The sequence below is a fragment of the Toxotes jaculatrix genome, chromosome 11 (genome assembly GCF_017976425.1).
Source record: "Toxotes jaculatrix isolate fToxJac2 chromosome 11, fToxJac2.pri, whole genome shotgun sequence".
In the NCBI taxonomy this organism is placed as follows: Eukaryota; Metazoa; Chordata; class Actinopteri; family Toxotidae; genus Toxotes; species Toxotes jaculatrix.
This window is the reverse complement of record NC_054404.1, coordinates 7,962,631-7,977,539: the sequence shown is the minus strand read 5'-3', so window position 1 is coordinate 7,977,539 and position 14,909 is coordinate 7,962,631. Positions and strand designations below refer to the sequence as shown.

Below are 14,909 nucleotides of genomic sequence, written 5' to 3'. Positions count from 1 at the left end.
CATAAAGTATTTTTTTTATATATACTGAGGGCATTAGTATAATGCATTCTTATAGTTGATAATCTGAGCAACTCAGTTCTCGCTGGTTGTTGGATGGACTAATAAGCACTGCAGGCCTTTTATTCTGCTGCTTATCTAGAAAGGTGGTTGGTAATAGCTGTTGTAAAAAGGTTTAAGTTACCCTATGGCACTAAAGAACCTCTGGGAATTGTATGGTTCCTTTTGTAAGGAAAATTATCTACGTTCCTGTTTTTTTAAAGTGGAGTTGTGGAGATATATCATGAACAATACAATCTAAACTAATTCTAGTTTGTTTTGTTGTCATGCTGGATAATTAGCATCTCTCTAACACAACAAATATGGAACCTGATAAGCTTCACTGAGACAGTAATTGTTACACTGCTGTCAAAGAATTGGATTAGATTGTACATGTGTTTATGATTTCATGTGCATACAGTTCCTTGAATGTCCCCCGGTGGAGGACAACGCCATGGTTGGTCGGAATTTCATGTGGCTAACAGCTCAGCATGTTCTCACACAGGCAGCAGGCACTGTAGCTCAGTTTGATTGTTTTGAAGCGCCTCTGCAGCAGCGATCACAAAATGACTCAAAGACTCCAGTAGATTCCAGCCAGTCACATGGCAAGGTTATTCTCCTCTGCTTGTTTTAAGTGCTGAATCAGGGCTTCCTCTGTGACTTTGCTCTCCCATTCTAGGAACAGTTCAGCGACTGGCTGTGGCAACAGGCTAGGATATTAAAGAGTAAACAACCGAGGCAAAAAAAAAAAAAAGCTGAATTTTCAGTTCGCTTTTTGATTCAGAATTTTTTTCACAAGCTTCTTTCATAGCTGCATAATTTTCAAAAGCCTGGATTCTATGATTAAAGACACAAAAAAGGGGGAATTTTTAAAACCATTTCCTAACATGACAAATACAACTGAGTTCTACCTCATTATACACTGACTGCTCTGTGACTCTTTTATACACATTTATTTTTTATCTTATTAATACAACTTTCCGCTCTTCCACAGCCTCAAATACTACAGCCTTTCAGCCCCTGCCTCAACGAGCGCCTCCACCAGGGAAGAATAGTAAAAACTCCCCCCACCGAGGGCCACAGTGACCTCACAAGGAGCAGATCAGAGGAAGGAACCCATATAGATGGTGACCGTCCTCTTGAAGGCCTTATGGCAGATGTGTCCGGCCCAGCAGACCCCGACAAGCTGAGTCATCTCCTCAGTACCCATCAACATGGCCCGGGCTCTGGAGCTCCACAGGGGGTAACTGCTAGAGACAGTCCAGCATCAGCAGCTCAGTCTGCAGCGCAGCATGAGTTGAGAGCCCCTGCGGTGATACTGCAGAACTCTGTCACTCCTAGATCTTCTGGTTCGACTTGCCCTCGCATGCTGCAGCCTCCTCGCCTTCACAAGCGTGTGTCTCTCCCTGCGCTCAAGCCAGGGGGCACCGTTGGCTTTGCTTCTCTGAAGCTAGGGTCTTCCTTAGGACCTCTGGCCAGCCAAACCAAGCAGCTGCCCCCTCCGTCTAGAGGCCTTCCCTGCTTTAATGCCGGACCCCAGGTGCAGACACCAAGTCTGTGTCGCACTTCATTGCTCCAGCCTCACAGAGCATCAAACCCTTGCAGGGATCGACGGTGCACCAACTCCAGCCTGGAGGAGCCTGACCAGGGGATGTTCAAAGGCCCTGGGTCAGCCAAGATCCTGATCCCTTTGAGTCGATCATGCTTTCCCAAGCCAAAGATTCCTTGAGGAGCTTAAATCTACCCATCAAAACGTAAAACCGTGGAATCACTCTGACATTGATATTCATCCCCATCTCTCCCCAGCCAAGCAACATACACTGAGCTCATGAACCCATATGGACCATTCAGGGACTGCCTGTGTCGGTGATATTGGTATTGTGACTGCTGTACAGTATTGTTTCTAAATTAGCTTCCACAACTCCAACCTGACTGATTGATCGATATCTAGTATGTAGCAGAATCTTATCTTCACAACAATCCACAGTGGTAAATGACAGTTTTCAGATTGAGGGAAGTTTATGGAATAAGAAATGTCCAGTTTTGCACATGCTCAAAAAGAAAAAAAACAAAAAACTATTACTATTTAGAGAAGTTAGTCTTTTGTTTTCTACCTGCTGGCTATTACCACATTTTAAAGTCTAAGTTCACTTGTCCTCACACAGCTGTGCCCTCTGACACACAGGTGCGTTTGGTTTTAAACATTGAGGTGACATGAACGTAACCTTTGCTGTGTAATAGAAGGCCCAAGGGAAGATGGAGGCAAAAACAAGAAATGAGGAAGAAAGAAAGAACAAAAAAGAATAAAATAACAGTAGGAGTGAAATAGGGGCTAGAGACTGAAAAGCGAATTCGTCAAAGCTCTCTGGAGCTGTTACTTCCAGAATGAAAATGTTTGTATAAATGTGTGTGTGTGGATGTGTGAAATAGAGAGATGAGAAACAGAGAGGTGAGGGACAAAGAGGAAAGCGGCTCCACACTGTGGGTGCATACATGTTTCTAGTTCAGCTCAATGCACTTACATCCTGAGTGAAACTTTGAACCCTGCACATATTAGCAAAAGGGGTCGAAGACCTTCTCTATAAATGCAGCTCAGATGGAGACATGGGCCTATAGAAAACAATATAATGCCGGTGGCAGAGATATGATTAGTAGAAAGCAGTAAGCATGTGAGGAATTTGCTCTCATAATGTTGTGGGAAAGCGCAGCGTAATAAAGCACTCACACACTTCAGTAAGCTCAGGTATAATGTAGGCTCACTCTTATCCATGCGCAAACACACACAAAGTACTCTAACACTCTGAAGTGTCTGTTATTTCAGGGTTACTTTGTGCATTTTTAGATAGAAAATTGTGAGGAGTAATAGAAAGTATAATGAGAGAGCAGACAGCAGGCAACAAAGCTAATTGAATATCTTACTGGGTATTAGAATACTTTATTAGACAATCATAACATAACAAAATCTGCCCGTAATGTGAGGAAATGTCACTTGTTTCCATCGCAAATATATTTGTTTCAAAAGTGCTGTGAAATTTTAAAGTTGGTTACATCGGCTGCCTCATTTTAAGACATCACGACTTGACACAAGAATATTTTACAAGCCAAAATCAGGTGGGAAAAGTGACACTTGATTTAAGAAAGGAGAGTTATGGAGTCAATTAAATAACTTTGGCAGTGCGCACTGACCTCCCAATACTATCTCCTTCAATGACCCACACATGGAAATATCAGCTAACAGGGATTCATTAAATGTGTGAAGCTGCTGCGTGGTGTATGTGTGTGTCTGAGTGTTTCAGCTGTTGTCTTTTTTTTTCCCCCCACTGTTTCTCTCCTCCTCTCGCTCTCTTGCACATCTCTTTGGGAACATCAAAGGTATTAGCGCGGTATTTTCAGGTAGGGAGCCTTCGGGGCTTTAGAGGTGTTTCGCTGGGAGTTTTGGAGAATTGTGTTTATCTCTCCTTTGCAGAGCCCTTTTGCAGTCAAACGCTTCCGAAATGTCCCCTAACGGAGAGCAGCAGTGTGTTAAAAAGGCCTTCTGACAGCAACTCTGCTCTCTTCTCTGTTACGCCGCGTGACCGCTTGGTGTACGCCTCTGGCACTGTCCGGTCTACTGCGTCCAATAATGTACCCTGTATAGACAGAGTGAGACAGAGAGAGAGAGAGACACACACACACACATACATATCACAAGCATACACATCCGGACACCCAAGTTACATAGACGCACATGTACAGGAACTCTGACAAAACTCAAAGAGACACAAACTCAGAAGGAGCACACACATTAATTCACACTTCCCGGTAGCTGCACTAGTTCAGCAACACACACACACACTTTGAATTTTAAAGTGCATAAAAGTGTGTTAGTGTCGTCGGTAGTGTGTCGGTAGCTCTCACAAAATAAGCGGTCCAAGTACACATTGATCCATCTGTCGGCTGTTGCCCAAAAAAAAAAGATGGCTGTCTCTAGATTACCCTGGAAATAGGCAGGAGCTTGTGTATGTATGTGTGTGTGTGTTTCTGAGTGTGGATCCATGTGGCTGATAAAACATGTTTACCTGTTGGATGGCTCAACATTGTGCTGAGCCATCCAAGCAGTCAACGCTGCTCTGTGAATCCAAGAAAAACTCATTTCTTTTAATGAAAACAGAAACAGAGACAGAAAGATACATACAGGATGGGATGAGAGGGATGAGAGGATAAGAGAGATGCACAGTGAGAGACAATAAGATGGAGCCACAGGAAAGAACAAGATTAAGAGATGTAGTGATGAACTAGTGCAGGCGCTCTGATCAAGATAAGCTGTTCCTGGCAGTCTTTTCTGCTTGTGAATGTTTGTCTGACTGTGAAGGTGTGTATAAGAGAGGAGAGGGAGACAGAATACATAGCATAGTTTGTTTGTGTGCTCTGTTGTCCAGAGAATAGTCTGATCCCCTCAGCTGTGTCACTCACTGCTTATTAATGCCAAACAGGAAATCAGTGTTGCCTGCTGTGTGTATCTATGTGTGTCTCCAGACACCTCTGGCAGCCAGTGTTTCATTCTTGGAAGAGTGTGAGTGTGTGTGTGTGAGAGAGAGAGAGAGAGAGAGAGAGAGAGAGAGAGAGAGAGAGACAGAGAGATGTGTCTGCCCACAGGCCAAAGGCAAATACATGCCAAGGAAAGCAGGGCAGTGCCATCCCTCTATCTCTCTGCTGTATTCCCTATCTCCAAATCAATATCCCTGCTCAGTTTGGCAGTCAAGCCAATCAGTCTTGCTTGCTATGCTGTGACAAAACAACAACTGGACTGAAAACTCTCTGCACCAACTTGGATCAATTCTAATACAGGCTCTTGATTTGCTTAATTTTGCTTAACTAACTAACTAATTATTAAGCTGCATTACACAACAGGAAAAAAAGTTACCAAAGGGCCCATGTTGTTCTATATTAGTACTCCGAATGGCACAGAACTGCATTTCATCACTTGGTATGCTTCTGTGAAGATGTTTTGCAATACAGTGAGGACGCACATTAACTAAGATACATTACTTGACTTGTACAAAGGAAATCCACTGATATTTAAAACATATGGTAGAGTTAGAGCGAAAAGAAAAAGACAGGCATATCTACAGTTTCAACCTTTGATTTTACTTTGACAAACCCACACATAATTATTACATAACTCTATGGCTTGCCTCAGCTCTGTGGAGCGTTTTAGCTCCTTCTAGCTTAGGTTTAAGTTTTTTTCAGCGAAAAAGCTCTGGTAAACCCATTGCACACTACCTGCCCAGCACCATACTGAAGAGAGACAAATAAAGTCAGTGGCTAGGTGGTGAATATAGTGGAGCATTTAGCAGCTAAAGAGCCACATATTTCCCTCAGGAGTTGGTGGAGAGCAAAGCAGTGAAACAAATGTTGGATGTATATTTGTCAGGTGGAGACAAACATGGCTGCAAACGAATGCAAATTCTGCTACGTATCTGCTGAGTGAGTAAATGTTGTAAGCTACATTTTGCTAACTCATTTGAATATCAGCTTCATAAAGTGACTGCATGTCTGTGTTTACATCTCGTGGCCAAACAGATGCAGGTGGAAAACCATCATTAGGAGCAGTTGTTTCTTAGCCACCTCTACCTGCTCCCAGTGATGGTGAAAGTAAAATCCAGAGCTTGAAACTGCAGATATGCCTTTGTTTATTTTTGGAGTAACTCTACTTATATACTTGACTTGTGGTTTAGTATATTTATTGTCCAAGCAGCTACAGACACGGTATGGTCCACTGATGTACTTTAACGGCAGTTTCCAATCCACCACTTCAAGTGTTACAGTTGTCATTTTCATCATAGCTGAACTTCCGCCTACAAGTTCAAAGTGTTAGCAGTTAAAACACATTCTGTAGTGTAGCTGCTCATAGGTCACTGTATTTATCACTAGGCTATATAATCTCCAGTATCAGCTGCTTTCAGTTGGTAAGCACTATCTTCAGAATACTGTGCAATACTATTTGAAGCAAAAAGATGAGGGAACGCTACACTATATTTTTAGTGACTTTTTATGCAAATGAAAAAAGAGCACATAAAGCTTTTTAAAAATTCTAATCTGAAGCACTTTAAATGACATTAGTTGTTAATGCTGAATGAATATTAGACTGGATTTAGAAGCTACTTATACATGGTTTAACTGTACCTGTTTGATTTCTCTTATTCTTCTTTCCCAATTTGTCTCTGTTTGCAGTTAATCATACTTTTCTAGGGAGCAATGTGAGACAGTAATAAAGGTTGAACCAAAAATCTGACAAAGGTGTTTTGGCTAATCTTCCATTTTATCTTTCTTTGATATGTTGCTTCCATCACAATTGCTTGCATGTTAGACCAGTATCTTTCAGGTGTGTTTACCTTAAATGTTTTACTGTAGGTCAGAGTTAAAATGTTAAAAATCAGGGTGGAGGACGGTGCTCTGCCATCAGCCGGAGGCCACAGGTGAAAACACTGGTCCGACAGTGAGACGTACTACTTTGGCAGTCAGTGCTGTTCATTGATTTGGATTATACACCCTCAACAACACTTAAATACACAAACATAAAGCTGCTGATCTCAGTACAAGATGAAAGAGAAACCTCATTCTCAGTTTGTTTTCCTGGTTTTCACTGTCTACTGGTTGTATTTCTGTTGAAATAAAGTATGACTGTGAAACAAAAATGATTTTCTCTGATGTTTTGTTATTTTCAGAATAAATTCTTGTCTTTTTTTCTGTAGAATCCTTGTGTTGTTTTTTTGTTTATTTTGTAATTTATTTTTTCTGAAATTTCAGGAAACTTCAGAAGGCAGACACAAGTGCTACAGGAGAAATAAGGAAATTCAGGCAATCTTCAGGCCCATCAAAGGCTTCTCTGACGACTTCAAGGAGCCTGAGTGTGGTGTAATATGGGGGTTGTGTCTACAATGAATATGGACACCTTCATTTTGAGAAAATATGACATATAGTGGGAAGAATAGGTAGATAGACTTGACTTTACTGTGTTATCACTGACAGGAAGTGCCTTGAAGCAGAGGTATTTCCCTTCTTGTCAAATAAATTAAACTGAGTGGCATTGCTCATCTCTATTCATTACAAACCATACAGCATCTGTACACCTTGCATATAGTCCACTAACTAATGAGGTTACGCGCTTCAGAGACGATGGGTGGGTAACAGCCTGCCAAGCGCAAGGAGTAGCGTGACACTGTCATTAACTTGGAAATGTGGGAGATGGAGTGCAAAAGGTTTCTCTTGAAGGGAAGCTGAGCTCTTTCATCATAAACTGTCAAATATGTGTTGAAGATTTTCACTGTTGTAATTTTAGAGTGCTGCAGGTTGCTATTCAGAGAACACAGGCTTAGTAGAGTCATTTTATGGATAATATTGAGGAACATGCACATGCTTGTGTGACATCAATAAGACATAGAAAATTGTAGAACTTAGTGCTCCTTAATTATACAAATTATGACAATAAGCCAGGGGTGTCCAAACTGTTCCACAAAGGGCCGTGTGGCTGCAGGTTTTTGTTCCAACCAATGAAGAGCACACAGTTTGACCAATCAGCTGTCTGAAGACTGAGATCAGTTGATTAAATGAGTCAGGTCTGGTGTGCTGATGCTTGGTTGGAACAAAAACCTGCAGCCACACAGCCCTTTGTGGAACAGTTTGGACACCCCTGCAATAAGCATTTCTAACTAGTTTACTCGAGTTTTCTCTTCTCACTTTTGCTATTAAAATGATCTTTTTCCACACTATCTAACAGCATCTGTCACATTTACATTCTGTATCTGTTCATTCCAACTCTTCATTGAAGCTTTGTGATGTTTGCACTGCGCCCAATATTGAAACATAACACAACCTGATTTTTACGTCTGCACCATTCAATGAAATAACAGTATTGTTGATGATTTATGCATCATTTTACACACGTTTTCTCCAAATCCAGCCTGAAATATTGAGTATCTTTTGAAAATCTTTCAAAGCTGTTTTAAGCCTCCATTAGAATTAAAGAAGTTCTGGGATGGCCTAGTGATTTAAGGTACTGAGCATGTATCCGTCTTCAAGAATCTCCTGAAGACTTTTCTCTTCTGGGAGCACTTCCTCTCCTAACACCTCTAACACCCTAACATGCCCAACTTACACTTACTGTACATTTCTTTACCTGATTTACCTGCACTTTGTCTTATTGAACAGGTTTAGAACTAATGCTTTTCCCTACTGTACTGATGCCTGAGTGTTATCCGTCATTTGTAGGTCACTTTGGATAAAAGCATCTGCCAAATGAGTAAATGTAATGTAAATGTAACTGCCAAATCCCTGGTCTGATTCAGAGAAGGAATTTTGTTGTTTTCACCATCTGTCTCTCGCCCATTTGCTGTCTGCTCTGTGATAATCGCATGAAAAGCGCAAAAATACAAACAAAAAGAAAAAAAAAAAAAAGCCAAAATAAAGTAGGCCCTCCCATGAGCAACTCAGCCCTACCCACAGACAATACCACAGGCCTACATCCTCTGTATGGACAGTAATGACTGTACATGGCATTACTTTAACCCTTTCAACCCACTGCACTTTAGGGAATAAGCTGTCTACTCTATGTTGTGCTGTCGCCCCTGAGGGACAACACTTTCCTTCCCTTTATGTATGTCACATATGTGTGGAAATGACATTAAAAGCTGAACTTGAAACTGACCTCAATGCAACACAAACGCACACAAACTATTTTGTTTAGCAAAATATAATGTATAGGATTTACAACTATTTATGAGAGAAGCAAACAGGACTAAATAAAGGATTAACCAATCAGATGGGAGAAGTGGTAACGTGACCTACTCCACTTTCTGGTACTTAGAACGAACGCACCTTTTTTTTTTCTGTTTTTAATGATGGTGGCCAAATTGAGTAAACAGAGTGAGCACGCTATTAACACTGCTGTAAACACTTGCTTCTGCTGTTCATGTACCTGGATACTGGATATAAACAAGCTCTCCTGCCAACGTGTGGTTCCTGGAGACTTTGTGGAGAAATGAAGATGTTGGCGATGCGCGCTCTGTCAGTTGGCCTTTAAGTATTGCAGCTGTCGCCCTCCAAGAGTCACTCCAGACTGGAAGCAGAGTTTCCTGTCTGTGACGTCTGCAGCTTGGGGTCCGAAATCACCTTCTTCCCTTCATCACGGTAAGGTTGTGCTTGCTGTACTAACCTGCATGCCGTGGAGTGAGCTGATGTCTTGGCTCTGGTGTGTGCTGTGAAGCTCCTGGCTGTTGTGCTGCTCTGTTTGTTGATAATCTCTTGGCTTCTGCTGGCTCCTGATTTTTTGTTATTTTATTTATTTATTTATTTTGCTGCTATGTTTGTGTCGGTTTGTGACTTGTGCATTAACTTCCTTGAGGCCACTGGTTGAATTTTTCTAAACGGTTGTTTCAGCATGTGCATTTCTATGCCTGCGTGATGCTAATTTACTTAAATGCATTGATTTGAGTATTATGGGCTGAATTGGTTTTAAGGCATATATACCCCTTGACTGGATTTCTGTTGTTGTTTTCGGGGGAATTTCCCACTGGCTCACTGCAAACTTAGTGGAAGATGATTATGTAAATTGGCTTTAGAGATGCAAATATCATTGTTTTCTTGCACAAAACTCAACAGCATGATTATTTCCCTGTAACATTGGACTTATGGCAAACTCAGCATGGTTTTTGACATTTGCGAGATCCATGGTGGCATACATATTTTATCCGCACACTTCATTTGCAGCTAAGCATTAGAAGAAATATTTCTAGTTTAATCGGTGGGCTTCATTTCACAGCACGCTTTGCTGTTTTCATATCATAATTGCATTTCTTCTGTTGAACTGCTGCTTACCATTTACTGCCGCTGCACCCACTGCAAGCCTTATGAACACAGTCTGTCTGCTGCATTGTATGTTCATTTCCTGCTTAAAATGTTTTTTCATTCCCTTCATAGTCTCCATAGTCCCTTCACAAGACATCTTAGAGTGGAATGACCACATGGGAGCTTGTGACTGACCTGAACATATTAGATTCCAGTTAATCCAGTAGCTGGTGTTGGAGTCGATATCTAATGTTGCTCATTGTCTCACTCCCCGGTGTCTGTTGTACTGAACTTGGTGTAAATTTGTGAGTAATGAGGTCATGGGCCTACATGCCAAATATAAGCGGTGTACATAAAAATAATAAATAAATAAATAAATAAATAAATAAATAAATAAATAAATAAATAAATATATATATATATATATATATATATATATATATATATATATATATATATATATATATTAGCCATTACCAGCTGCTTGATAACAGCTCCGACTTTGCTTGCTTTGCTCAGGCTTTGGAGACAGATATAGGGCTGAATGTGTAGCCCTCCCACTGACAGCAAAGTAAAGCTCAAAGGCAAGGTCACAAGTTTTTTTTTTTTAAGGATCGGATGTGGCTGACAGTAAGCATTCCTGGCCTGGCCTTCATTATGTGAGTTATACAGGCTAACATTGCTAGTTATGTGCCTCATTTGTCCCATAAACAATAACTTTTAACTAGATCACGGTTCTTTAAAGTGGACAACAAAACTTTCTTCAGTTTAAATCAAACACCCAAGATTTGCAAGTGTCAGACATGTTATAAATTTAACAGTTGATACATGTTTGGATGCTGCTCTAACTAGACTTTTGATTGATTTTGATTTTATCTGTGCATGTACATTGCTTACATTTAAGTTGTTGGCTAAACCTGAGGAATACTGTCATAACTAATATTATGGGTCTTTTTTGTTTTTTGTTTTACAGTTCTAGGGTTTCCCTCTGGAATTTGTTTGACTGAGGTGGTAAGCCACTTAGATTAGATGATATCCTAAACAACAGCTGCTCTCATTAAGTAAAAGGCATTGGCTGTGTGAAATTACGCCTCTAGTCTTTTCCCCTAAAGGTCAGCATTTTATTCCTTTTTTTCTGTTTTATGTTGTTCGAGGTGGTCTTTGTTTGTTGTTGACTCTGCTAAATAAAACTGCAGGAAAACCTGACTGTCATGTTGAGTGGCTGATAAGCATGTTGCAGCAGCACATTCTGAAGTGGGTGCTTTAAAAACTTTGGGTCTTTGTTCATATGACCGTGCACAGTTTGCCGAGTGGAGCATAAAAGGTAAACAGGACACTGGTAATGGTGATTGTACAGTATGTGATTTTAATCCCCGGTGTGTTGTAGCAGGGTTAATGAGGGGACTAGTTTCATCGTGTACTTGATTGTGCTGTAGAATATGTTTGCTAAGACCAAAGCTGACAGCTGGTATTTTGCATCTCAGTCAGTTTTGACTGCAATAATATAGAACATTGTCTGTATATTTTAGGGGTTCCTGTGTTCCTCATTAACTCTCCTTGTTGGTTGCAGGCCCCTCTGTCTATGATCAGCAATGTGTGGGAGGTAGCTTTAGTGTGCAAGTAAATTTCACTGCACATTCAGGTGTGGTTACTTAAGATGCGGTTAAGTATACTGAATGCCATTTAATTTCATGAGTTTTACATTAAATCTGTATTGTTTAAATTTTCAGCCTGTGTAAACAGCTTTTGTGAACATTTGGTGGAACTCAGGGTGAGGGGAAAAAAAAGACATTTGAGTCTTGAGTCTTTAAATCCACTGAATTGTCACTGTTGATTAATGTACTGTGTCCCCACAGAGATAGATAAAATAAAATAAAATACGAGCTGTGTGTGCCAGCTGATGTTTTACTTAAGGATTTGTTTGTATTTTCAGTTCATTCACCTTTCTGTCAGTGTTACTTAAAATCCTGGAGCTGCTGTGACAACATGCAGGGGAGTTACTTAAACAGTTAAGCAGTGACAATGGCACACAAGGCCTTTTTGTACTTGACTTTTGTTATGTTTTCAGACAGAGACTTTCTGCCACCAGGGTACCCGGCCACTTCTCTTAAAGGAGAAATGCCAGCCTCGTTCTCTTCCTCCGGCAATACTTTCAAATATTCACAAACGCTGCAGGCGAGACGGCTTAACTTGAGTATAGAGGGAAGGTTTGGGAGGTGGGAGGTGGGAGGTGGGGGACTTACAACATTTGAGTGTGCACTGTGGGATGGCAGAGAAACATGACCATAATTGGATCCCCTGACAGCTGTTTGACTCCTGCCTCCTTTAGGACAGGACCCTCACACTCTGATGCTTTAATTCCCACACAGATGCTCATTGCTATACATAACTGTCCTAATCAGTCTGAGCTTTAAGGTGGTGATTACCTTTAATGACCTACAGACCATCCATCTACCATTTTGAGTGCCTTCTGTCAAGGGAATCTGTTGGCTTTGCAAGCTGGCAAATAAAAAAGTAAAAAGTGGGGGAAGAAAAAAATGTCCTTGTGTACATAGAATATTTAGGTCCCCGTGGCAAGGTCCTGTGCATATTAACATCTTTTGTACTTATTTCTGAAGGTTAAATCTGATTCTAAAAACTGTAGAGACCTACAACGTATATAGTTTTTCTTCTTCTTTTGGATAGTTTTGCATTTATTGAACAGAAGACAGCAGAGAGCTGACTGGAAACAAGGAGAGAGATGGTGAGATGTAGGTATGTGCCTCAACACCTTATCTAATGCAGGGAGTACCAAAATAGCCAACCTCTCATGAAAAATGAAAACTTTGAACACACTGTATAAAGTATATAGTCAGCGCCCCTGTTAATATGACACAAGCTTGCTCTCCTCTTTTTGGATCAGTTTATGTTTGGCTTGTTGTCATGATATTTATTTTTATTTTATTTGTTTTTCCTTTTTTTTGACTGATCCTCCTGCAATGGGGCACAGATGATGTAGCCTCTTTTAAGCACAGTTAATTGTCTCCTGCTGTTTTGATTAAAGACCTCTTTTATCCTGCAGTTGACAAAAGCTGCTAATTGGCCTTCAAACTAACATGAGTCAACATGTGTAGAAATGTTTGTATGTGTGATTAGGCTTCTTACAGTAAACATACAATAACTGTTTTTTGACCACTTGGGTGCAGCAAAAACAAGCTGTAAAGACAACAATAACAAATCATCACCTTTAATTTCTGTTGTCTACAAATCCAATATTGTCACTCAGCTGGAATTGTGTTTCTTTCCCACCTGATGAATATAAGTCCAATATTCACTCTTGTTTTAGTTCTGTTTTGTCCTTTACCAACTGCCAAGGGAAATATCAGGCTCTTCAGATGCTGAATGCTTCACTATATATTCACCCTATAGTTGTAACTTTGTTCTGGTGCTGGACAGATTGTGTAAGGTTGCTTTTTAGAGCCTTTTCCCTGAAAACAGCTGCTGGGGGGGGGACCAAAATAATGAGCTGAAAGACACTACAATGGTCCACAGAGCAGAGGGGAACTGGAGGTTTGGGTGATAACTCTCTGTAGATTCGTCAAGACCAGTGACTTGGTTAACAAGAGTAGTTCTGAGATCCATAGTTAATATGGCAATACTGATTAGAAGTGTTTTAAAATTTGAATTACTTTTCTAAAAATGGAAACTGATTAGACACAGCTCAAGCCCAGCAACGCTTTTTTTTTTTTTTAAGACCACATGAGAGAACATGTATGAAAAGAGCGTTAATGAAACTATTGAGTTCACCTGTTTTTAACCTGAGGCTTCAAACTCCATCACTACAGAAGGCTATATATAGAGGCTTTCTCTCTGATCTGCTAAAAGTACTCTGGAGTGCTACTGTCTTTTTGGTCGTATGGAGTCTTATTTTTCAGCATGATAATTTTGTTTTTATGTCAGACTGTGTGTACTGATAAATCATATTTATGTCTGTGTTGTATTTGCCTGAATGAAGAGGAAGCATTTGAGTGTCTGGTACTTGGTGTTCTGATAATGGGCACATAAAAATAAGCTTGTTTTGTAGTCTATTCAACAGTATATTAGTCTTTTTCTATCAGGAAGGACGCGGATGAGAGAAAAACAGATGGCTGGAGGACTGTGTGCACCAAATGAAGTCAGTTAGCTGTCGCAGTAAGAAAAAGAAATACTGGGGTATGCTTCACAGCGGTTCAGTTTTGCACTTTAATGCTGCACCTTGTGGCAGTAACGCACATAACCTTGTGAAAATTGGTCTGTCACAATCAGTCCCAGTGAGGCCTAGATCGGAGCGGATAAAGTTAGCACTTTTGAATATTAGATCCCTCTCAAGCAGGACATTTTATATTAATGACTTTATTATTGAACATGGTCTTTGCTTTTTATTTTTAACCTAAGCTTAAACTACTTCTCCTCATAGTTCCAACTTTTCATACTCTAGTAGAGAAAAGAACAATGGAGTACAGGTAAAACTATTAGAGAAAATAATGGGGATCGCACCCCTTCTTTTATTTTGACAGTTTTCTAACATTTGGATACTCAGCAATGGATATTAAAGCACTCACTGTGACTATCCATGCCCCCCCTTCCCAATTTCTAGTGTTCCCAGCAGTCATGATGAAGTAATATTGCTTGGTGATTTTAATTCTCATATTAACAACTACACTGCATTGCAGGCTTTGGGTTTCTTGGATCTTGTTGGTGGTCTCAGTCTTGTTGAGCATGTACAGAGTGCTGCTCACATTCATGGAAATACACTGAATTTAGATATTCGCTAGGGGTGTTAATGCTGACATTTCATCCATTCATCCAAAGTCCCTGTTGCTGATCATTTTTCTGACTTTTTTTTAAAGACCACTTTTTCCATATCAAATGAGTGTCCAGAGAATGGGGCTGTTAAGCCTAATATTAACAATGAAGTGACTGAATGATTTTCAAATCTGGTGAACACCTTTCCTCTATCAACCACTGGCTTAGTTGATGACCTTGTTGATGATTTTTATGACAAATTAAGACTCTCCCTGGATATGATT

At 40.3% G+C, this 14,909-nt stretch overlaps 1 protein-coding gene across 4 annotated transcripts in view; it reads left to right on the top strand.

The window, feature by feature from the left end:
* ccser2a (coiled-coil serine-rich protein 2a) overlaps positions 1-6,707 on the top strand; it is a 52,371-nt gene extending 45,664 nt beyond the window's left edge. For 3 of the 4 annotated variants that reach the window (XM_041049354.1, XM_041049356.1, XM_041049355.1), the window contains exon 10: positions 1,031-6,707. In XM_041049354.1, the coding sequence (XP_040905288.1) occupies positions 1,031-1,765 (735 nt within the window). In that variant the 3' untranslated portion in view covers positions 1,766-6,707. The remainder of the gene's footprint in view (positions 1-1,030) is intronic. The other variant, XM_041049357.1, reaches the window with a different exon arrangement.
* The last annotated feature ends 8,202 nt before the right edge of the window (positions 6,708-14,909 follow it).